The sequence below is a fragment of the Athene noctua genome, chromosome 13 (genome assembly GCF_965140245.1).
Source record: "Athene noctua chromosome 13, bAthNoc1.hap1.1, whole genome shotgun sequence".
NCBI classification, from domain to species: domain Eukaryota; kingdom Metazoa; phylum Chordata; class Aves; order Strigiformes; family Strigidae; genus Athene; species Athene noctua.
Genome location: NC_134049.1, coordinates 20658154 through 20682850, shown reverse-complemented (window position 1 = coordinate 20682850; position 24697 = coordinate 20658154). Strand labels below are relative to the sequence as shown.

At 42.1% G+C, this 24697-nt stretch overlaps 1 protein-coding gene across 1 annotated transcript in view; it reads right to left on the bottom strand.

Moving 5' to 3' along the window:
- Window positions 1–236: 236 nt before the first annotated feature.
- The window catches only part of PSTPIP1 (proline-serine-threonine phosphatase interacting protein 1), a 42441-nt gene continuing 17980 nt past the window's right edge, over window positions 237–24697 (bottom strand). The window contains exons 5-16 of the mRNA XM_074917506.1: window positions 20071–20105; window positions 18841–18947; window positions 16896–16958; window positions 15748–15846; window positions 13956–14001; window positions 13076–13155; window positions 10159–10257; window positions 9414–9510; window positions 6255–6339; window positions 4657–4727; window positions 2895–2995; window positions 237–972 (exon numbers count right to left, since the gene is read on the bottom strand). Coding sequence (XP_074773607.1) covers window positions 841–972; window positions 2895–2995; window positions 4657–4727; window positions 6255–6339; window positions 9414–9510; window positions 10159–10257; window positions 13076–13155; window positions 13956–14001; window positions 15748–15846; window positions 16896–16958; window positions 18841–18947; window positions 20071–20105 — 1015 coding nt within the window. The 3' untranslated portion in view covers window positions 237–840. The remainder of the gene's footprint in view (window positions 973–2894; window positions 2996–4656; window positions 4728–6254; window positions 6340–9413; window positions 9511–10158; window positions 10258–13075; window positions 13156–13955; window positions 14002–15747; window positions 15847–16895; window positions 16959–18840; window positions 18948–20070; window positions 20106–24697) is intronic.

The following is a 24697-nucleotide window of genomic DNA, read 5'->3' as shown; positions in this document are numbered from 1 at the left end:
CTTAGGCTTATCATCTGTCCTTATTTTGCTGCCTCTGGATTCAGTGTGAAGCAGAGCCATGGATAGTGTGGATTTCACTGTATTAAGAGATGGCCATGATGGGGAGTGCCTTATGTGTCTCAGTCCTTCAGGTGCTCCTCTCTAGCTGCATTCATGGTTTTTCATATTTTCATTAGCAGTGCTGATAAAGAACAGTGGAGGGTTCCCCACCTTTCTCTGGGGTTACCCACATGCTGTAAGGGGAACTTGAAAGGGGGCTGTTAAAAGAAATTTAAGAGAGTTTCTTATTTGCTCTGTACAGCTAAGACCCTGTGACATCAAAGCTATCTGCTTTCTGAGTGTGCTTTCCACCCCACTGTCAAAAAAGCTCACATAGCCTGTGCAGTAGGAGGAGATCCACGGCAGAGAACATGACTGCTGTGACCGTGAAGGTGGCTCACAGGCTGGCTGGAGGTGATCCTCCATCCTGGAGAAACAGCACTTCATTCCTTGATCTTTCTTCTTTAGTGCAGTTACGTTCCAGGCAGGATTTTCCTCCCATGTTAGCCAAGCTTTGCAATGCTGATGGCAGTGTGCTGAGGGTAGGAAGAACTGTAGGAAGAAATGCTAGTACTAATCTCTCTGAGGTGAAGATGCTTTTTGCAGACAGCGCAGGCCAGGAGGTGCTGGGATAGGGCAGGAGGAAGAAAGAGGAAAGCATGGTCAGTTGGTTATTTTCTGACTGGTAATTGTAGAAGACAGCATTGTGGGTTGCCTTTGGTCAGCTGAAGCAGTCCTTGTGTGCTGTTCATTTTCAGTAATAGAATATTTTTGAAGTCTGGGGACTGGGGCTTCTTTTGATCAAAGCTTTTCGAGATAAGATCCTGGCACAAAGCCTCGCTGCCCATTCCTTTCTGCTGTCCACCAGCCATCCTCATTTTCTTCAATGACAACTACAATGTCTCCTTCACTGATGTCCAGTTCATCCATGTTCTGAAAGGAGACAGGGAAAGGAGCTGTGGTTAGCCTGAGAGCACAGGAGGACCCAAGCATGTATTTGGTGGGGTTTTATTAGCCTGACTTTCATCAACAGTCTGCCAGTGTTCTTCTGATTGGGAATGAGCCTGAAATGCCAGACAGTAAGAGATTAAGCACATAATGAGCTGGCTGATTCCTTAAGATCCTCAAATTTCCCCAGCCTCCATGGTGTATATTCCTCAGCAAGTTGACTGTTGTATCACTGGGGAAGGCCAGAAAGGTTTAAATACGAGTGTCATAAACCAGCTAACCATGACTGAAGGGTTTGCGGGTGCTGTTAAATAAAACAGTGCACAACTTAATTCCCATAGGAGATGATAACAGCTTCTCTACTAACCCAGGCCTTAAATAGGTCTCTCAGTTCTTTTAATACAGAACAGCAGCAACCAGTGGGGGTACAGCAACTCTTCCTGAGATAGGCAACTTTTATCTCCCAGACAAACGGAGCAGTTGCAAGTAAGCTATTGCTGAGCTCTCAGGTGGCTATCAGTCCGTTCGCTGGTGCTGCCCTATTTTCCATAGGAAACCACTTTGCTACCCACAGAGTAGTAAAATAGAAAACAGGGTAAGAGAGGCTTCCAGATATGTTTGATGCGTCAGCTAAATTGAAATTTAATGTACCTGAGTAGGTAAGAATGGAGTAAAAAAGTGAGTTTGGCTATGTTGTGTACAATATACTAAAAGTAGAAACAGGCTCTTTTCTCAGCAGGGAAAATCCATGTGTGTCATATTTTTAAGGCAACTCCTGGAGTAAGGATCTGACAAAGAGATCCAGCAATCTCCTCAGGGGAACTGCCATTAACAGTGAGGTATTTTCCACTGTGCTTGGATGAAATTTCAGGCAAATAATAAAAGCATGTTTAAAACAAAGCAAACCAAAGAATATATATATATAAAAAAAGGTGTCAGAATGCTGTTGTACCTAAGAGAGTGCTCCTTTACAGCCTTTTCTCTGTTTTCATAATTTATCGGGCTATTTGTTTTGTCACATGCCAGCATTTCTTCAGTGTTGGCTATTGATGGCAAGTCCACTGTTTTGAGTCTCTCTCTGCACTGTAACATAAGACCTCGATGCTGCTGCTCCCGCTAATCTAAAGCTGATACTGGGAATTGACATCTGAGTCCCATTAGGGGTGGCTAATGGTTTAGCAAGTGTCCAAGAGGTTCTGAATAAGAAAATATTCATAACCTTTTACTAATGGTACTATGCCTAGATAGGTCTGAAGCCAGTGAGAGTTCAGTATACCAGTTGAGAATGTAGGTTGCTCTTTGTAACAGTCTTTTGGTACATGGACCACATCCACTGTGATTCTGCAACTTGCAACGTGGAAATACAGAGAAAGAGTGTCATTTATGGGGATTCAGTCCTCTCCAGCATGGAGGGCCAGTATGTTAAACTGGAACAGGACACCAGATGATAAGCGAGGTCAGATGGAGAAGAGTTCCAAGGTAATTGTCTGTCACGTATTCTTACACAAGGAATCTGTATACGTTTTCTCTATGAAAACATTTCTCAAGAAATTAAGTTCAGAATGCACAATACTGCATACTTAGCTGTCTTCCCCTAAGAAAAAAAAAATTCCTTGTGTTTATCTCTTGTATTTCTAGAAGGAGGTTGTAACAGCTCAGCACTAATTAAGCAAAAAATCTTACTGTTTCATCTTGAGGCAGCATGGTCTACAGATGTGCGCCAAAAACTGGCAGTTGAGATTCCTGGCTTCTGCCTGTGACCTTGTCCAATAGTTCTCTAAGTGTCCCTGGCTGCATAGTGAAGATAACACCTCCTTCACAGAATTGACACTTTCAAGATGTTTGGATCAACATCATCTATTTCAAATCTGACACTATGAAATATTTATTTTGAAGCCTTTCGTTACCTGGGCTGTGTAGTCATAAAGTACTCTGTAGTCCTGTGATGATGTGATTCCAGCTTGTTCATTTACAAAAATGGATGCATAGACTCCATCTGCTTTCTCTGCTAGGGGGGAAAAAAAAACAACCACAAACACCAACAAAAACCCCCCAAAACCAAACCACCACAGAAACAAAGAGTTCAGTTGCTTATAAATGCATGGGATCATATGCAAGAGTTCACAAATACAAGGGTTTCTGTTCCCTCTCTGTCTGGAGATGTACATGTATAGAAAAGCTGCTGTGAACTGTAGGTAAAGTCTTGCACAAAAACTGTGTCCCATTGATTAGATGACAATACCCCCATTGAACTTTGTGGGAGGTCAGAAACTAGCTTTAGCCTCATCCAGGTTGGGAAAAATGTTTACCCTGCCAAAGCACAATCCAAATGGTCCAAAGAGGGAAATGCTGTGATTAAAGTGGTTTAAAATGGTTGCTAGTGGTGGTATAAAATTCTAGCAGTTCAATGATTCACACAGGCCTTTTTTTTTTTTTTCCCCTTGATAAAAATAGAAACTATTGTGCCGATGGGTCACCAGACACTTTCTGTAGTTTACATAGCTTCCAGATAGCTATTTGTCACTGACATTAATTTTTTTGGCAGATGTTGTTTTAATCCAGCTTGTCATAATTAGGGAAACCTCTTACTTCTTCCCAGCATCTGCCTGGGAGCTTCCCCTGCCATTAAGGCAAGCAGAAATTTCCCACATATGACTCCTTGATGAGATGACAGCACTCTGACAGCGCACGGACCGGCCGGGATGCCTGTGCCTTTCCCCAGTCAATTGTTGGTTTAAGGAGCGCTCTTGGCTCCTTGACTTTTCAGATTTTAAGACATTAAGACATGCTCATTTTAGGCATGGGAGCAGTTGAAAAAGTTGAATTCAGAGAGCGTTTGCCATTCCTGAGGGTCTTGTCCAGGGAATGCTCTCCCGTTCTGTCCCCAGCCTAAGAAAATTCCGAAGGAGTGACTACCCTCAGCTGCTCGGCGCTGCATTGCTCTGCGTGTGCCCAAGCCCACACTGGTGCCTGGCAGGTCCAGCTGGTGTTTGAGCACACTGGAGAGTCTCCCCTGGCTGAGCACCGAATGCAACAAATGAGGTAGTCTGGGTGTCTTTTCTGGTTGCCCGAGCAGGCAGGCCTGGCAAAGGAAATTGATTTGGGTATATTTTAAAGCTGTTCTACAACAGCTTTTTATTTTCTTTAAGCAAGAATCACAGTTAAAATGTTTTTGGTTTAAATCAAACCAGTAAAAATGTCATAAACTGTTACTTTCTGCATAGTCAAAATACTATGTTTTAAATGTCAGCTGATAAACACCTAGTTGCGAGGGTTACAATAAGACAGTGTAGCTGTGAAATTAGATGGATATCTGCATTCATAAGGCATGAACCTAGTCTGTTAAAAACTAGGTATTCTCCTGGGTTTTTTAGAGGCAGTGTATTCTACCTTAGGAGAAAACTATTATTCAAGTCATACTGTGTTTTTCTGAATGTGCAGTTCCCCCTTGCCTAGACAGAGGTTCTGATTATATGGATTATTTGGCACTTTAAACCGGGAAATTTGTTTAATACACATCCAAGCTAAATTCGTTTCCAGACTGCTCTTACTCTTAACTGCCAGCATGTGAATATCTGCTGTACCATTTCTGCTCCATGTCAAACCTTGATTTAGCAACGTGATCTAAAACAAACACATCTGGTAAACTTATTTCCTGAAAAGACATACCAAGAGGAGGGGCTGAAGGAGTGGCACTTTCCGTGTTGTTTTTGCTGGTTCCATGCAGTAGTCCAGAGAATCTGCAGAACCAAGAGAAGTCAATAACAAAATGAGTGAACAGGACTGCATATGAGCATTCCTTGTCTCAGCTGTCTGACTCAACCTTCCCTCCATCTGCTGCAGCACTGAGTAGATGTCACCTCCTCCTGTGGCTGTCTGTTTTCATTTGTGCTGCAAATATATTTATCTTCAGTTAAAAATATATTTTTTAAAAATGCAGCAGAACACTGAACCATCAGCCATCACTAAATTGCGCATAAAATGCATCAGATAGTGGTTTGTTGTTGATCCAAAGGCTCATAGTGCAAAATTCCAATTATTTCACATTAATATGATGAGAATTATCAGTTGTTTATAAGAGATTACTATCTCTCTGTCTTTAAGGAAAACTGTGATACAATTTAAAATACAAAGCTTGTATGACCAGCCTTTCTAAAAACTGAATTTAAGTGAATTTTTTTTTTAATCTATCCCTAGTTATTTTCTATATCACAGCTGGGTATTGGAGACTCAGTAAAGTGAGAAAATGGGGTAGGATTCTCAAGCATAGATAGAAATAGCTTTGCATGCTTAGCATATTTAAAGGATCTGATTTTTCAGTTGGTGAACTCTCAATGTTTCTGGAAAATGGACATTCAAACTCAACAGTTTCTGAAAAACTCAGACTGAGTCTCTCTAGGCTACTTGCCCCTGCAGAACACAGTTGTGTTCTAAATGGCAGTACAGTTGTCTTCTGTAATTGTACAGGATACAGCATTAGAATTCATAATTATAGAAGATCTGATTTCCAACTGAAAAACAAAGTGTTGTATATAAACCTTACCAGCTCACCAACAAGCCTGGACCACACTTTAAATGGTAGATCACAGCACACTCCTTGTCTTTGCCATATAATAAGGCTTGTCAAAATATAAAGCTCTTCTGCTTTAAATATGATTCCATTCCCACCGTGAATTAGCCATTTTAGTATAAAATATTTAAACCAATAGATCTACTATGCTCTTCTGCTGATATAACTGCATCCATGCTACAGCATTTAGCAGCATAAATGGATCAGAAAAAGAAAAATTGCCTCCCTAATCATCACAGTTATTCTGCTAAGTGTTTTTTCCTTTGGTCTAGATACAGAGAGCAGCTCTTTGTTCTGCTCAGCTGGGCGGTGCAGTAAGCCAGGACATACTGCCGAAAAAGACAGCTCTCCCCAGCCTTTGCTCCCAGCAAGATTCACCTTTGCCCTCCCTTAAACAAAGTGGTTTTGTTGCTGTGTGCCATGACTCACTAGGAAAGAGGAAATAAGTGACTACTATCAATTGCTGGCTAACTAATTGTTTTATGAATTCATTCCCTGTCTCTTCCCACTAGGCCATCGCAAAATTACTCTGACTCTGGTTTTAATAGCTTTATTTCTTCTGTCAAGTTATATTTATTGATATGCAGCTGCCTGTTGCTGCAATGAAGGAAGTAACAGCTTTCCAGGTCCTGTCTCCTGTCATCACACATTGCTGTTCATACACACAGTGTTCTGGGAACTGAAGTTTGCCACTCACCTCTTCATCATCCCGCAAGACTGGGTTGGGCTGCTATTGCTTCTGTTTGGTTCTCTGCTGTAGTAGCTCTCATATCCTATTGCATCTGTAACAGGGCAATAAAAAATGAGGTGTTCAAACAGGCAAAACTCCCTTCTCCTCACCAGAGTGCATGTGACAGTTGCAACCGTCAGGGGCTGCTGGAGCAAACTGCAACACAGCTCCTACCTGCGCTCACCTGTAATGTGGCTGGAGCAGCTCAGGGGGACCTGGGGACTTGACAAAAGCCATTCAAGTGACTGTAAGCAGGTATGTCCTTGCTAGAAAGGCACTGACCCGAGACGAGCACAGTCAAGGTCCTGAAGAACCATTCTAATAGCTGTGGCTAACCCTAATTAAGAGGGCAGTTTCCTCCATGACTCTGTTGCTTTAAAATTCCGGATTTAAGGGATCAGAGCATGGTCATTGTGACCTTGGGACCGTGTTTATGATACAATTGACTGCAGTGTGTTTTGTTTCTTTTTTTCTTAATGTATTGAGTCAGGAATTTTTGTCAGAGCTGGGGAGATTTCTGAACATTATTGCCAGCAGCAATGATGAGCAATTTCCTGGTCTCTGCTTGTGCTTGAGCATTGCCTTTCATATCTCCCCCATCCATCTCCTGAGAGCTGATTTGCTGTTTACCCAGAGATATGTGGGTTTTGTTCTCTCAAACATAGCTATGTTACAATTCCTCCACTCTCCCCTATGGTGTCGTTAAGGGTGAAATTGAGACCAATTCCAAGTCTAGCTTTACAGATGGAATAGTTACAGATGGATTTATTTATTTTTCATCCCATAGCTTCCAGTGTAGTTGCTTAGAGCTGGTGGCCACACACTCTTTCTGCCTTCTATGTGTTAAAGCCAAACAAACACGAGTGAAGTCTGTGATACTGCGTTATCTCAGTTCTGATACCAGCAAATTAAGAAAGACATTAGACTTGGGCTAAAGGTTGTGTTGACATTCTCACATTGGGTCAGCCAAGATCACAAGCAGAGCAGGCATGTACAACTAGTGAGTGTGAAGAATCCCTACAAATAAGACTCAGAGTAATTAGGGATTTTTCTGACCAATTTAAGGGTCTCCTATTACCCATGTAGATAGTTACCTTGGTACAGTTTCTAGTTTATAATGCATTGTAAGATTAGGTAGAAGAGGGGAGTGCACAAAGGTTTGGTCAGGATGAAGGTCTTCTGCTACACAATGCAAAACCACATGTGGGTTTCCTCCTGCATTTTGCAAATAAAACATGAACAGCTCACCATGTGCTACTGTGCAAACTCATTAACCAGAGCTGCGGAGACACTGGGATGTTACTTCCAGAACATGTCACCTTCTAGAAGGTGGCAAAAAAAACCAACAAAAAAGCAAGTCAGTTGTTTCTTTGCCGTTCATAAAGCTCTCAGGGGTTTCTCCCACCTATTTCTTATTAGAAATGAGTCCTGACATAGCCAAGAGCTGTTTGCAGAAAATTGCCTAGGCGACGGGAGAATGAGAACTCTCACATAAGGAAAAAAAAACCCTAGCTGAGAATTACAAATTTCTTAGTATACAGAGTTGTTTCACACTGTTGCAAGGCACAGTTCTCCCTTCTGCCTGTGAAAATATAGTTTTTCCTTAGTAAATGCTCTTGTATCAGTGAATTTTAATCCCCTATGTGAAGAAGAATAAACTATAGCAGCAAAATGGCATGCAGTGCACCAGTATCAATATATTACTTTTAAAAAATTCTCCAAATCCCAATTCTTAATCATCATAGGTGTAATGACAGAAAGGCTGGGTGAAAAACAGGCCTCAGCTCAGTGCTGAGTTAGTGACAGCATCCAGCTCTGCTGAGGAAGTTCCTGGGGTATAATTGCTGCCAGCTCCGAGTTCTGTGTTGAAACCCAAGGGGTTTAAGCTGTTCCTGTACGAGAGAATTATTCCTTGGGACAGGGCATTCATACTGCTGATGTTTGTACCTGTGCAGATTCTAGCACGGAAGGTTTCTGTCAGTATAAAATTTTCTGATACCAGAATAGCTTATTCCCCACCCTGAATGGAAGTAAGCTCTATTGATACTGCTCAGGGCATACTAAGGGGATTTTCTCTTTGCTGTAGCAGTGTGGTGTTAGAGCAGATAGTGGAATTGAAACAGGATCTGTGCACAGATTTTTAAATGATGGAGGAAGAGAGCTTTTCAGCACAGCTATATATCATCAGCTAATGAAGAGATGAAATAGGGATTTTTCTCTCCTTTTACAAAGGCAGCGAATCTTTGTTTACTGCAGCAGCTGCACAGAAGTGCAGGCATTCACTCAGTCTGTAAGTATCTTGTATTGCTTGTTGAAGTAAGGAGGTATGGTTTGTATCTGGCTGTGTGAAACACTAGATAGCCTCCTTTCCAGTGATGTGTTTGGAGAACTCCTACCCTGGAGCAGCATGTTTTCATTTCACAACTGCTCTTAGGTCTTGCTGTCTCAGTCTCCGTTTCAGCCCAGAGGTTTTGCTCATTGAAGTCGATGAAAAGGCTGCTTTGGCTCTTTGGGCAGAGTCTGTGAACCTTACATCGCTTCTCCATGCTGGGGCAAAGCCAATTTCATACAGAATTTTGCCCAACTAGAGTCTTGCCCTTACACAAACAACTTCCTGAGAGGACAAAACATTTTATTTCCCATTGGACAGGTGGAACAAAACAGAATACAAAGTCTGCTCTTCTCTTGTGCTGCAAATGAAGAGGCAGCATCTCTGTCAAGGGGACACCAGGGTGCAGTTACACAATAGTTGGTTCTGACTCGTCACCACTGCAGGAAATTGAGGTTGCCATCTCTGCAAGGCAGTTTGCCACCTCCTTAGCAGTGTCAGTTCAGCTGTACTGTGAAATGAGCCTGGTTGCAAAGCCAAAGCTACTTTTTTTTTTTCTCCTTTTTTGGAGGGTTATTTTTAACCTGGATGTTGTGGATCGTTCAGCTATCCCACTTACAGTGCCGTGCAAGAAGCGATGGCAGCACAGTGAGGGGGAAGTGAGCAGCGGTGGGTGGGAATGAATAGCCAGAGCAGAAGCTCCTCCAGTTGGCTTCACCTCCAAAGGACGTGTACTGCACAACTGCAGCCTCAGCCTAACGGGTGACTCATCTGACAAGACCAATAGGAATAATTACCTGGAGGTTGTGTTCCTGTCATTTTAGTCTTAATGAAGTAGTCTATGTCTGACTCTACAATGCAGTTCTCCAAGCTTACACGAACCTCTTCGTACAGCTACAAAACAGAATCCAAAAATTTCATTTAATTATTAACATTTCACGTTGAATTAACAATTAATGCTCTTCTAATAATTTTCCCCTTAAGAGACCCATTATACCTGGTACATGTCCAACCTGGACAGATCTTTGGCCTGTCCCCCATACAAACATTCTTGTAAACACAATGGTTTATTTGTGCTCTGGATATTCTTTTAAGAGATGAGTACGAAGGCAGTCCAGGGCTTCTCAATGCAATAGATTAATATCAGGAACAACTATTCAAAGTCAAAACTCGTGTATGCTTTATGCCTTCTGATTTTGAGACCGTGACTGGATGCCTTTCTGAAAGATGTGCCTGAGTGCAAATATACTCAACTGACCCTTCTGGTAGCCCCAATCATTCCCCAACAAACTGAGGGGAGGAGACATGTAAGTGTCACCGAGTGTGACACAGACTGTCTCCATCCAGGCCTATATCTGGCTTACATCTAGAGGGAACAAGCTAGACTGAGTATACCCACACACACACTGAACATGCACAACAGCCAGTTTACTGGAGACAGTCAGCATATGCAGAGAAGGGCAAGTTAATGCTATATTGTTAGAGCACTCTTGCTCCTCCTCTTCCACCTCTGCACATGAAGCTATTGGCAGGAGCCCCTACCTCGTCATCCTTCACACACTGCATGGAGAGCTGGTTGCTGTGAACCCACAGCGAGTTGCGGAGGATGGTGATACGGTCGCACTCCTGGAGCTGGAAGACCTAAAGCCAAAGAGGAGATGTGATATAGCCTCCCTCGTGGTAGTTATGTATTTGCATTGCAGGCAGCAACAGGGCTGGGGCTTCTCTGGGCTGAGTTCACAAGTCTGCAAACTTCTGAAGGATCCTTTGTAAAGGACGTCTTTTCAGCCACTGGAGAAACTATATCTACTTTTTCGTGCTCAAGAATTTGTTTTAGTTGGTAGCACCAAATTAATGTTTTATAGACAAAAATAAAGAAGGGGAGAGGAATCAGGATCTGGATTTGACTGCCACCTCTACTGCCAAGGATGTCAGAGTCAGGGTCCTGTCTGCCCATCGCACTGAAATCTTGATGTGTAACAGATCAGTAGAGTACCAGCACAAAAGGGTTGTATTTATGTTAGAAGTAGAGCCAAAACTATCCATCTCTGCCTTCTAAAATGTCTTTCCAAACTTTTCTCTTTTGAAACTATTTGAGGCTCTCTGGAGTTGCCTCTGTTCGTTTCTAAGGTTATTTTCATGGTAAAGAGAAGGCATTTTTCTTTCATCAGCGTTTACTCCCTTCATCTGTCTGATTTTCTCATGTTGTTGCACAGCTTGGGAAGAACGCAGGGGGAAGAGAGGAGAAGTGTGAACTGAGGTGGGGGAAGAGGCAGATAAACCTCTTTTTTAAAAAATGTAAAAAACCAAAAAACAAACAAAAAACCCCATAACCACCCTGATCTCTAAGTTGTACTGTTATAAGTAGAACATCAATTTTTGGTTTTCTATGAGGTGTGAAAAGCTCAGATGCTTCCAGCCATCTGTTTCCATCTCTATTTGCTAGCAATTATGTCCAGAACACTGCAAATGTATACAATATTCAGCAGAACATTCAGTTGGGTACGCTGCCTGCCATCTAATATCTTACCATCTAAAAAAAAAACAGAAAAGAGTCTGTCAAGGGAGTAAGCTGGCACTGGGACCAGTTTCTGAGAGAAAAAGCTTTTAAAGAGAACCTGAAGGGTGGAGAATGAGTATTTCAATATCCATTCTGAACAAAAAGCCCATGGTGCAGCCTAGCCCCTCGGGGGCTGCAGAAATAGCACAAGAGCAGACTGGGAATTTTCCAGGTAAATGGTGTCCTGTCAGGAAATGCAGCTCATCAAAGGGAAGTGGTGTGACTCTGGGCTTGTCATGCCTTTGCAAGTAGAGCTGGGTGTTGTGTTAAACACATCCCTCGTGCCCCCTCAGCTTGTGTGACAGGCTGCTAGTGAACCTGGGCATCTCATGCCAAGGAATGTGGCACAGCCCCCGTGATGAAGGTCATCCTGGTGCTGCCAATTGCTAGCCAAGATTTTCAGGCTATGGATATCTAGTGCTCAGCTAGACACCTAAGCAACCTCAGCACTTCCAGATTCCCCACTCTGCAGCCAGAAGTTTGGGATCTTAAGCTGCTTTTTGTACTAGTTACTAGTTTTAAAGGCCTCAAAAAAAAAAAACCCAGTTCTTCTATCTACAAGCGCTTTTAAAAGAAGGCATTGAAGATGCCCTTCCTTTATGACTGGTTGTTTGAATTAAGCAGTGGGCAGGCCACAAGCTCTGTGGGCTATTCAGAATTTAGCCATGTGGGAGAAATGAAGTGTGTTAGGTTGTGGAACGCTTTGCTTGTTTGTTGGCTTTTTAAGAAGGAGGAAAATGTGCATCTTGGGAAAATTAAGGCTTGGCACAATTTCTATGGAAAGTCTGCTGTGCCAGCCATGGGACTTTCCACTCCTCCCAGATAGGGGATATTTAAGAGGAAGCCGAGAACTGCAAAGCTATGCTCCTGGCATTTCATTTTATGTGGAAATAAAGCCTGCAATAAGTAAACATAGCAAAATCATACTTTAGCAGATGGGCAAATGTATTTGAAGGATTAATATGACCAAATAGGTGGCTGATTTGGATGTCAACCAGTTCCTGTAAATTATTGTACAAAACTTACTAGCCAAGAGCAAAGCTCCTTGTTCATCCTAAGCATACTGGAAATAGAGACTTTTCCACCACCACCTTTCAGTTGAAAGATTACTCCATGGCAGAGGGCAGACATTCTGCAGGTGAATATAAAGTGCTATGCAAAAAAAAGACTCTGAGTAGCTTGGATATCTTTGCTCTCAGAATGCTACGGTACATACTTTTTTAGCTTAGCCAGAAAATTTTATTTTTAGTTGCCATTGAACTTGTGAGATTTTTTTAAAAATAAAGAAACAAACACAAAAACATCTCCTGCTTTGGGACAAAAAGCCATTCTGGTAGCCTCTTGCAAAACATAATCTAAACAGAATGTTTTGTTCTTTTTCAATCAATTAATTGAATTCTTCTTGTTTCAATTTTGAAATTTATTTTTTAAACTAAAACTGAATGTTCATGTCTACATTTCTGTTCATTTTCTACTGAAATTGCATTTTGTCACAAAGCAGTTATTTGAGAAACAATCTTATCTTGTCTGTGATAGAACATCATGCCTAAAGCTAATGTATTCTTATGTTAAGTTGTGGGTGAAAACTGGCAGCAAAGGCTTGCAAATAGATTGTACCAGTTCATATATTGCTCCACTTCTCACACCTCTGCACTTATTCCCCTCCTTTATATTTACACACATATGCTGAACAAGCAAGGAGACCATAAGCGAGACAGCTAGCAGCTATGTCTAAATCAACTCTAGTTTTTGCAGTATTTTTGCAGAGACTTCTACTGAGACTCCACATAAGCAAACAGCAAACCCCTTGGGACATTATCTCAGGTCTTTAGACCGGTATCTGCAAGTAGGATAAAATAAAGAGCGCACAAATACATCACTGCAAAAGTCAATGTTTACCTCGCAGGTTTTGATATGTTCCTGTTCCCACTCCGTCCTGACCTTATCCAGCTGCTCAATGTTCTGTTTGTACACATTCTCTGTAAACACAGACACACATAATAGTAACCCAACAGGAAAAAAAATGACGCAGGCTCTCTCTTTTCCCTCCTATAGGACTTTGCTGTGGTTTTTACACTTTAGGCCTGTGGTTTGCTAGAGTATCACAAGAACGTGTGAGCTTGAAAATGGTGGGCTGCAAGGATATGCGTTTTGTTTCTTTGCAACTTTATACTAGAGTGAGGATTCTCTCTGCATGGTTTGCAGATCATCTATAAACTTCAGAGTGGGGATAATGCAAATCAGAGACGAAGAGCCTGGACCATGCTTGGGCACTGAGCACCTGTCGGCTCTTTCAGTGCCGGGCCAGCCAGGTAAGCCATGTGATTTAGTGTAACCTTCTACATGAGCAGTGAGGGACAAGTCTGAACTCATGAACCAGCTCAGATGTCTGCTGTCCTTCCGGACATATACTGTGTTTCTGGCTGCAGAGCACTACCATGCTCATGTACAGGGAACCTGGGGGCTGTGTATCTAGTTTGGGCTGGCTGGGGGCAATTTGAGTGTCATTCTTTTGTGCTTTCAAACTTGCTTCAAGAAGAGCTTTTCTTTCCTGGGTGAACTCCCTAAAGGAGATCATCTCTAAATTCCTTAATGACAGCAGGACACTCGCATTTCCACAGGAAAGTAAATGTAGATGACTATCAGGTTGCTGTTCTTTAGAAGTTTCTTCTTTGGGAAACCTGACTTCAAACAGAGCCAGCCTGAGTGATTTGGATGGTGCTCTATCAAAATCAGTGTGCTGAGAAAAACCTTAGTTCCGTTGCAAATAGAGCATCACCTGCTTCATTTGCTGCGTCTCTGCATTGCTTCGCTTTGTTCTGACTCTGAAACAGGAAGAGAAACACCCCAAATTAATTTCTGACCATATATTTGGCTTTGCCCCAGGTTTTTTGCTGCTTTCTCCCTTTCCCCTTCTAGGGAAAAAGTTCAAACTTGCAAACACTTCTTGGCTGTCCCACCTCTATGCACAGTTCTGTTCAATGTGTGCTGTGGAGAAGGGACCAGAATTTCACAAATGCAGCCACAGGTCCACTGAGTTCAAGGGAACTCTGGCAATTTGCATCTTTCCATTCAGACATCCCTGCCATAGGAGCTCAGTGCTAGCATGACCCACCCTGAAGCTTGTGTCTGCTGGCTGAGTTGGTTTTTGTTAAGTGTTTGATGTGCTTTTCTAATAGATATTTATAAGCTGAAATAAATGGCATCTTCCAAGCTCCTCATGTAATACACAGATGAAAAGAACACAGCCTTTAAAATACTTTGCAAATGCCAGATTATTTCCCATAACAACTCAGAAGCCTCAAAGCAAAATTCACTCAAAGTAGAACTTTTCTTTTTTAAAAACCTGCAGCTTTTAACAATGAAAATACGGCTATTATTGACAGCTCTGTACTCCCAAGTCTTTCTGCACAGATGGTGATGACAGTACATTAATGCACAGCTCTAGACATCAGTGTAATACATTCTTCCATTCTGCCCTTCAAGATAAGGCTCAGGTAGGGGTTCTTATGACCATATTCCTCATCACAGCTGGTTGGGAAACGTGTAATAAGCTGGGAACATAAGCTCCAGTCTTATTTGTTTCCTGGCCCAAACTGTTTGCAAAGTGCTGCGCTGACTCGTTTCTTGTGAGATGCCTCTGTGCATTGCAAATGTGCTGGCATGTGTGTGGAAGTAATGGCAATGAAGCACCCTGGGATCCTTCTGTGTGAAAGGAGCTGGGTCAGATTTTGATGCCATTGAAGCTGCTAAATGTTCTGGCATAATTTCAGTAGGTCTAGGATTTTGTCCTCTCTTTACTGCTAAGCTGGAGGCTTTTGTTCATCAAAGATTAGCAAATGCTGGAAATAAAATGTAAAGTTCTGATGCTGTTTTTGGAGTCTCCATCCCCCTACTCCTTGAGATGATTTTTGATCCTTTTTGCTTACACTGCACTGATTTTTATCGAGCCAAAGGGAGTTCATTTAGTTTGTTTTCTCCATCTGTTCCGCTGTAAAATGTTCCCATTAAAAGTTAGTGAATTGTCAGCTACAAGTATCAAGACGATGCAATGAAGAACTGCAGTGCCTTAATTTCCAATGATTTATTTCTGAGTTTGTAAATTTAGTTGAAATTAAACTAACCATAAGGAGAAAAATGTTGAGGAAAAAAATATGCATTTTAATGTAAGATACTATGCCTACTAAATGTAAGCGACCAAAAGGCAAAACTAACTGCATGACATACTTCTGACTTGTTTCTTTTTTTATGAATAATTTTTGAGAAAAATCTCATTCGGGATTCATAGAGCAATTAGATCATAGCCTGGGATAAATTAGTTAGATAACTTAGTTCCTTCCCAGCCTTTTTAGAAACCTTTGGCCTATTGCAGAACAAGATCAGGGATTCCAAACAAGTTTGTGAAGGAAGACCTCCTTCGGAAGGTGTTTTGTTCTGATTCTAAAGGGTTAATTAGAAGGGAAAGCAGCCCCTGGCATCCCGAAGAATGTGTTGATCAATTGTATTCTCTTGTACCTTGAAAAGGAAAAATACACAGTTTTCTCTCTAAATAACACTGTCATATAAGATACCTTCTCTGTTTGCTTTTGGTTGCCTGAAGCACTTGTCCGTTCAAAGGACTGCTCGGCCTCATCCGCCTCCTTGCACTTCTGTTCATAGGTCTTCTTTGACTGTATTGAAATGACATAAGATGTGAGGATTTGGATTAGGGAACAAGGCTGGGTTGTCTCCAGCATGATGTTCTAGGCATTTTCTGTTTTGCAGTCTGAGGGAGCAAATCAGTACCCAAGTTTGGGCAACAGAAAAAATTCCCAATGACACCATAAGAAGATAGAAAATTAGAACTGAATAATTGGGGTAGGGGACAACAGCATAAATTGTCTCCTTTTCTTGCAGCCCTGAAATTGTTTGCTTTCTACAGTTGCATTCAGCTCCCCACAGGGGTGGTCACAAATACACAGGCAGCTCTAGCACCATCAGTGTCTCAGGTGTCTGTCCAAGCTACAGCGACAGACAAAATTAGGAGCCCACAGTCCCAGGGCGCCTGTGGGGATGGGTGGTCATTTCTACAGCGTGACTTGGAGCATCAGGTGGCTGAAGAAAGTGTTGCCTTGTCCATTGCTCCAAGCTGTGAGACAGATCCAGCACCCCATAAGTAACAGCCTCTGTGTAGTCCTCAGAAGCAAAAGAAATCCTTATTTGTACCAAAAGACCTCCCTGTATTACAGATTCACTTACAAATTGTTAGTACAGTTCCAGCTGTAGCACTGACAGGTCTGCAACTACTTTTCTTTAGAGGCAATTGCTCATTGGAAACCAAAAGCAGCTGCCTGCAGTTCCTGTACCTGCAAGCTTTCCAGCTGGAGAGGATTCCTCCTGTTTACAAGATTTCCTCACCATTTTTAAAATCGTATTTACACAGACTGAAAAATTACATTTGCTCCTGTAAGCATCCTTACCTAGAAAGAATGAAATCCTGTTTGACATGGGGCATTGTTCATTCCACATGAACTTTCTGAGTATCTCTTCAGTGGGTGTGGCAGGGAAGATTAGCTTCCTCCTCAGAGCAGGAATACATCCTCTCCCTCCCATACTCTCTTGCACACTCACACATTCCTGACCTTTTTTTTAAATATAGGTACGTGTGGTACAGATTTTATTCTGTCTCAAACTGGAGCCAGTTTGCACCAAGAAATCTGCACAAAACCTTCTTGCTTACCTCCACTGTTTTCTTATAATGGGACAATTTTCTCTTTTGTATGCGCTCCATTGCAGACTCGTACTGTAAGAAACACACAGAACTAAGCATTTCTTGATTTGGACTTCTTCCTCCCCTTTTTAGTGGCAGGATTAGGAAAGCCATTGTCAGGGCCTTTCCTAAACCACATGCCTGTGGAAAAAATGACTTCACTCTGCTTTTATAAATGATAGGTTTCTAAATGATACAGAGAACATCAAAGTACCAGGCAAAAAAAATAATCCAAGGTAATTCTGCTTCAGTGGTTTCTATTAATAGCAGAGAGCATGTAGATCTTAATTTTCTTCCTCCATCTTTTTTTTTTTTCCTTAAGGAGATTAAATAGCATAACACCCAGTCACAGTGCCCATCAGCTCTGCCAGCAGAGTTCCTTTGCTGGGGCAGGAGCTCAATCCCACACCTCTGCAGACCAAACCACTGCCTCACCAAGGGTAGTTGTCCATTTTAAACACAAACAATTGTTTTGTAATTTATACTCCATTGCTTTTGGCAAATTTATGCTCAGTGTGATTTGATTTTCATACCGTCACCTGGTCAGCATTGGAAGGACAGTGCTGAATTCTCTTTTATGGCTTTAGTTGTGATTTGCCCAGCCTTATGTGACAGTGAGATATGCTCCTACTCAGCAGGGTATGGGTTTCTTCAGTGGGACTTTTGGTCCTTGAATCCTTATATTCTGCTCAAGCAAAGCTCTCTCTGGGGTTACCCAGAGGCTTGCTTCACATTAGGATAAAAAAATAACTCAGTCCTGAGAGCAGCTACAGAGAAATACAAATCACAGCATTCTGGGAGGTTACCAAAAATGCTGACGCCATCTAGCATGTCTCATGTTGACTTCCTCACAGCCACATGCTGGACAGAGGAAAAAAGCTCACCTAAGTCTCAAAAGCAGTTTTTCCATTTTTTCCAGGCCTCTCTAACTATTTCCGGTTGGGGGTTGGGGTTTTTTTTGGCTTATTGTTTTCAACAGGAGAGAGAGCCTCTCTCTCTGTGCGTTGTAGCAGCAAAGGTGAGGGGGGGATACAAATGTTGATGAACTAGGTGCACACTGTCTGTCTCTATCTGCCTTATGTGCTTCATCAGGTTGCTGTGGACCTTAAATCTCAGTAGCAGCACTGATTTTACCCGCTTTCATATTCAGAGTTCCAAGTTTCTCTGTGTCAGGGTTGTAGACACAGGTCTTTTGTGGTATTGGATACTGGTCATATGCATTTTCATTTGTTTAAAATTAGCAAAGAACTGGATATTTTATTTGACTCCTCTATCAGTCAGTGCTCTCAGTGTTAGGTGACTGTCCAGTCTGTCTTCAACACCATGGAACCAGCAAAGGTGTAAGAGTGACCACTGTTGTCTCTATTGAGAGCTGCTTTTTCAAGGGACTTAGAGCTTGTTAAGATCACAGGGGATGAAATGACCTTAAATAACTCAAATTTTTATGATACAACATCTAGTTGCTATTTATTCCACCTGTTTGTAATTCAGCATATACTGGTGTTGCATTCAGCATGATAATCATTTGCTTTTACATTTTTAAATGTTTGTGTTATCCCTTTATTTTAGTGCATGTTGGAGGTCATGAAGGATCACACCAAAGAGACCCAGTTAGCAAGGCTATAAAAAAGAAAAAAGGAAGGATTATGTTCTTACAGGAATAATAATGGTATCTGCAGTTGCACCACAGAGAGTAAAAGTCGCTAAAGCCTCTGTCTCCTGAGTTCAGAGCACTGCTTTATTTCCAGCTGGGATCAGAAAGAGATTTTCTTCTACAGTCTAGTATACAGAGTGAACAGGGCACACTGGGCATGTTTTATCATATTTTGCAGTATTCACAGCCTACGGCCGGAGAGACAGGTCATCAGCATGGACCATTGACCCAATCTGTTTCAACATTCCTCTAGTTCCTCACCTTTTTTCTTTGCTCCTTCTGTCTTTCTCGGAACTCTTCTATTCCTTTCAGTTCATCCTTCAGCATTACTGCCAGCTGGATGTGAGAGTTCCCAACACTTTCAATTTCTAAAGCAAATCAAAATTCATGTACAGTCAGTGGAAAGGTCTTTAAATATAAAGTCATATTTTTCAGGAGACGTTTCTGGGATGTGGCTGCTGTATGACTTGTCATGAACAGGGTAGCCTTAAAAAAGGCCTCCCTGTGTTTCTGCATGCACTGACATTGCCAGGGGTTCATACAACCTGAGCAGGGCTTATTGCAGGTCCTCCTAGTCCTGCAAAATGCATGGGCAGGACTCCTCACTGCAGAACTGGAGCACTCACTCAGAGCAGCCTTGGCACAAGCAGAGCCAGCTGCACTGCTTTATAGCCCCCTTTGCCCCAGCCACTGTACCCCGTTTACCCTTTCCTTCTGGGGCTGGAGGTCAGATGCTGTGGGGCAGGGGGAGGGAAGGAGCTCTGACCTCCATCATCACCCCCTGCGCCTGCTTTCCTTCCACTATGCTGCTGGACTGTCATTGCTCCTGAGAGCTGCTTGCCAGTTGCATCCAACCTTGCACAAGTGTCATTAGACGAAGCTGCAAGCTGAGAATTTCCAAGGGTCGGCAAAGATGGATTGAATTTCAGAGGACCTGGCTGAAAGTTATTGGCTTTGGTGCCTCTGAAATGAAACCCCACATTTTCCAGAAGTGTTGAGCTACCCCACCCAGGCTCTAAAAATACCTTAATTCACCAGCTGCTTTTCAAAAGGGTGTTTTTAATCTAAACAGCAGGTGCCAGTAGCCAGGTACACTGTCCTATTGCCTGTGATGGTGTTGCCTTTTCTGTGTGTGGATGGTTTTCGTTCAGCCCTGGGCACATTTAGAAAGCATGCTGTTTTGATGTCAGTGGTTTGCAGAAGAGGCAACAGAGCTGATATTTTGTGACTTGATCCATATAAAACTAACTCGAGGGACAAGCTATTTTCTTGGCCACCAGAGTAGATTGAGTGCCCAGCCATGGAGGACTCCCCGTGAGTATCCTTTCCCTCCGCTCTCCACACTACAGACTGGGATAGAAAAGTTGGAAATAGCGGGGGGAAGAGGATGAAAGACCGCATAGCGGATGAATACATTGTGTGCATGTCCTACCCAGGTCAGAAAGGAAGAGATAGATAGATAGATAGATAGATAGATAGATAGATACTTACGTTGCTTGAGCCTCTCAAATGCTGCCTTCAGTGTGCTGTGAGGCAAAAACAAGTACACTTTATTAATATAGGCTTCTAAAGATGGGTTGTGAATCTAGAGAAAAAACTTTCACTTCAAATTTCAAAGATCCACATAGAGGTAAAACTCTTAATAGTCTTGTAATAAAAGTTGACCATGCTAACAAGCACAATAGCATCAATCTGTTACCATCAGGAAATGCAATAAAATGCTCCATGAAGCAAGGCATTGCACTACTCCTTATGTGCACCCTCTTTTAATCCCAGTATATTTGTGACTGTGAATGTTAACAGCTGTTTCTCTATACTTGCACCTTGCCAATGGATACAAGTCAACTGAGTCAGTCAAGGGGAACCGAGGTTTGGAGCACTAGTCTGAAGAGTAGAGTGAAACCAGCTCCACCCTCTCTCTGTGATGAATGCAGCACCAGCAAATTTTTCCTTCTCGGTCACCCTTGAAGCTAGAGCAGCTCTGCTATGCAGCATCCTCCATACCACGTTTCCCGAGCACCCCCGTGTGGCACAGCTCACTCTCCTTTAAAAGACTCACAAACGGTGGAGAGAGCCTACAGAGGCTTTGAAACCCTGATGCTCCCAGAAGTACAGCACGAATAAACCATGCTGTGAAATCAAGGCTCGGTGCTGGGCTGTGAAGTACAGCATGGAGATGAGCAAAAAGAGATGTTATGCTGCTCATCCAGAAGGACCTACATCACTTAGTGGTCCTGCGATGTGGAGTTGCAGAAGGACATGAAAGGGTAACGATAGATTGCCTAGTGTGATGTTTTTTGGCAAACCAGAACCCATTTTAAGAAAGCACCAGAGATACCAGCATAGAAGTAAGGGGAGAGGACAAAGCATTGTCTGTGAAATGCTTTTTCAATTTAATAATTTCATCTAGTTCCAAGTGTGCAGGCTGGCACGGCATTTGTATATGCAGAAGCCAGGGCTGTGGTGTGATTTGGGGATTTTTCAGATTTCAAAACAATCTCTTCAAGACCCAGAGTGTGTTGTTCCCTGAAGGAAACAGTTCTGGGATCTCCATGGAATCCTGGTCTACCCAAGGCATGAGCCCAAGGGAAAAGCCTGTTAATGAACAGGGTCTTCATTGGCTGAAGCCTGGCTACTAGGAGAGCCCAGAAGAGGATGCATATCCCAGCCATGTGTGACTGCAGATGGGTTGGGAAATCCTGTATCTCCTGGGCTGTTTCAGGAGACTTAAGAGACACATGAAGGATCCTAATTGCCCTGTGTTAATTTAGGCTGGACATCTGTTTCCTAATCAAAGCTTGCTCTCCTGGTAGCAAGACTGCCTTGGCAGGCATAAGAAAAATGCACAGGCATGGGGAAAGGCTGAGTGTCCTCAGTGATAACTGATTTGCAATTCACTTCCAAATCTAAATTTGTAGAAATATAAGCAAAAGACTTTAGCCAGAAAAGATGAGCATTGAGCTAACTGTTTGATTCTTTAGCTTCCAACTAGATTTGTTGTGGTGAATCTCCTGAATTGTCAGGGAAAGCATGCTAGATAGAGTATTTTTCAACATTGTCTTAATAATACTTCAACATTTTGAAGGTTTTTTTGCAAAAAATTAATCTGGTGTGAAATTTTGATAGGAACTAAATTTTCACAACACAAAGGAAACAAACAGTATTCTTTCCAGCCAAGTTAATTAAAAGCTTGAAGTTAAAAGATAAGTTGAATATCAGCAGCAGAGATAGCTTTTTTTTTTTTTTCACCTAAATTCTCCAATGGATTATTTTGAGAAATTGAATATATACAAGGAATTAAATTCACTTTTTCAGTGTGGATTTTCCAATACGAGATGGGGAATGTGCTGACACACACGTCCATGCCTGAAACAAGTAAATACTGGAATTTAAAAAATAGAGGGCACTTGCAAGCTGCACATACTATTTGCACGCTGTGTTGATCTATGGTTCGCAGAGTTTTTTTTTCCTTTGCTGTTGGTGATTCAGGTTATGCAAAGCCTAGCAAAATTGTTGTAGTGGATACTGAAAAATAGAGCTTTCTCAGTACATATCGAGGACAAAAGCAATTTGCTGCTTTTTTTTCCAGGCATCTGAGCTACCAGAGCAGTTCAAAAGCCATACATGAAGCTTTTCTCCTTTTTGCTGGCTCTCTGTAAGGATGAGTGTGTCTTCTAGTATAATAATGCATCTGGCTATGACTTGGAGAGAGACCATTTTGCCCCCTGCATGGTCTCTAATGGCCTTCTCAGAAAGCTCCAGCCTTTTGCTCCTTGAATGAAAGATTTGTCCAGCCAATTGTATACACCCCAACTGGGGCAAGGCCACAGACTGAAATAGACTTATGCCATTTCCTTCCTTATTTTTATAATAATTTTCTAAAATCAATGAATTGTATTCCTCATCCTGATGGGGCTTAAGGGAGTAGCAAATATGCCACTGTGCAAAGTTATGTGTAGGAGAGAATAAATATAAGAAATTTTGACCCACGGATCCGTCAAGTATTCCTTTATGACTTATGGGCTGCAGGGATGTGCTGGCTGCAGTAGCAGCTCTGCAGACCAGCTCCTCACTGCTAGATGCTCTGATTATATCAGTGAAATATATCATTTTAGTGCTTTGGAGGGTTTAATGGAAGCAACATACAAGTGAGTTTTAATTTTGCCTGTGCTGTTTTGTATGTACAGTACCTATTACCTGCTTCTTCTGGGTGGGTTTGACTTTCTAATAGAATTGATAAGGGCTTTATTCTGAAGCATCCAAAGTGAGAAATTCTCACTCTCCTGGACACTTTAAAAGCGTATTTTATCCTCTCAGTATATTATGCTGCTTAGCGTTGTCATAGTAATTGATTTTTATTTCTTCTGTGGCCAAATTAGAAAACCTGGGGTTGAAAAGAATTCAAGCAAAACTGAAAATTTGTGATTCGCAATTTTTTTTTTTTTAATTGCTTACTTCTGACATATCCATGTAAATTCTGAAAGACTGTTAAACCACTCCAGCTGAGGACAGAGCACCAGCCTTACTTTTGGGCATCCTTACATGGAGCCTCCTGCAGCTGTCCCACTGAAAATAGGGCTGGACACAGATTTACTGTTGCTTGTTTCTTAAACGGCTCCTCCTTCAACATTTAAAGATTGGATTTGTCAAAACGAATTTCTGACAGAAACAAGATTGACTCTGAATCCGAAATAACGGGGAACAGATAGAGCCTGTGCAACAGTCACTCTGCAGCAACTTCTGGTGATTTTTGCCATCTAGTGGCTACAATATTCTTACCGTTTTCCGGGATGCTTCAGTGCTGTTGCTGTTCGAGTACAGCAGAATTGAGCTGCACTTGTAAAATATGCACGTTTCAGTGTTTGGTTTTTTTTCTAGTGGAGGGGGAGAAGCAGAATCGCAGAGCTTTTAGAAGAACGGGGGAACCAAGGGAAGAAGCTCATTACAATAAAGCTCACCCATTATTTAGCATTCTTGTTCTGTAGATTGCAAAATACTTTCCAAAGTGAATTTATCGAAATTCACCCAGCACACCACAGCTGGAAAGGCAACCTGTCTCTCTAGGGCTCTGATCACTAGTCCCTGTGGCTCTCCACTAACAGGATAAACATTTACAGAATGCATCATTTGAGAGCTTGGTTTGATTTTTCTCCCAGCAGAACCTGTCCCTTACTTCCAAGGCAGAAAACGCATCCTGTATTTGAGCAAAGATGCCTTGTTTGGCACTCACCCACCATTGCAGTATAGGTAAGAGGAGTAGTGGGGAACCACGGCATCAGATCATAAATCCATTTTACTTGCTCACTCTGCAAAAGTATCTTATAGTTGGTTCAGGAGAGGGACTCGACTGGAGCAGTATGGGATGACAGCACTTCAGGGTGAACTTCCCTAGCTACTCTCTGTGTTTGCTAGAGAACTGGGCTGTTGCTGCAGAGCAGGCTGCACTGGGCAGTCCTGCATCACATGAGGACCACCAGAATTTGTACTGTAGACAGGGTATGGCACCTCCTGCTTCACACTCAACAGAAGTTGAATTTTATAGTGTCAGAGACGTAATTAGCAGAGATCTATCAGTGGCAGTGCTTAGGTCACTGGTATACTCACTACATACACTGTTGCACCACACTTTTTTTTTTTTTTTTCACAACTTTAGGCTTGATGGCTATGTCAATTTTTTTTTAGCAATTTGCCTTTAGAGACTGGTTTAACTGAGTAATTCAGAGAGTCCCTTTACATCTTATTACATCTTATTATACACAGGAAGGGAAAATAGGCTCCTCTAACTGGAAAACCACAGCTTTTTTAAAATTTTCATTCTCTTCTACCTTTGCTTGTTGAATAGAAGTGTGAAATAACCCCACCTTCCTTTCTGCTAGGTTTCCATTTTAACATTATGATGTACAATGTTCTATTCTTATTGTGATTTTTAAAAACATTCTTTCTGAAATTGAGAGAATTCTCAATGCCAGGTGATCTCTACAGACCACTTCCCAGCAGTCCTATTGACTCTCTGCCTCTGGTAACTTAGATCCTGGTGACATGGTTATGAAACCAACCCAATGCCAGCCTCCTCTGAGGCCAGGGTTAACGTCTCTCTTTCCTCCTGCCACACTGGGAA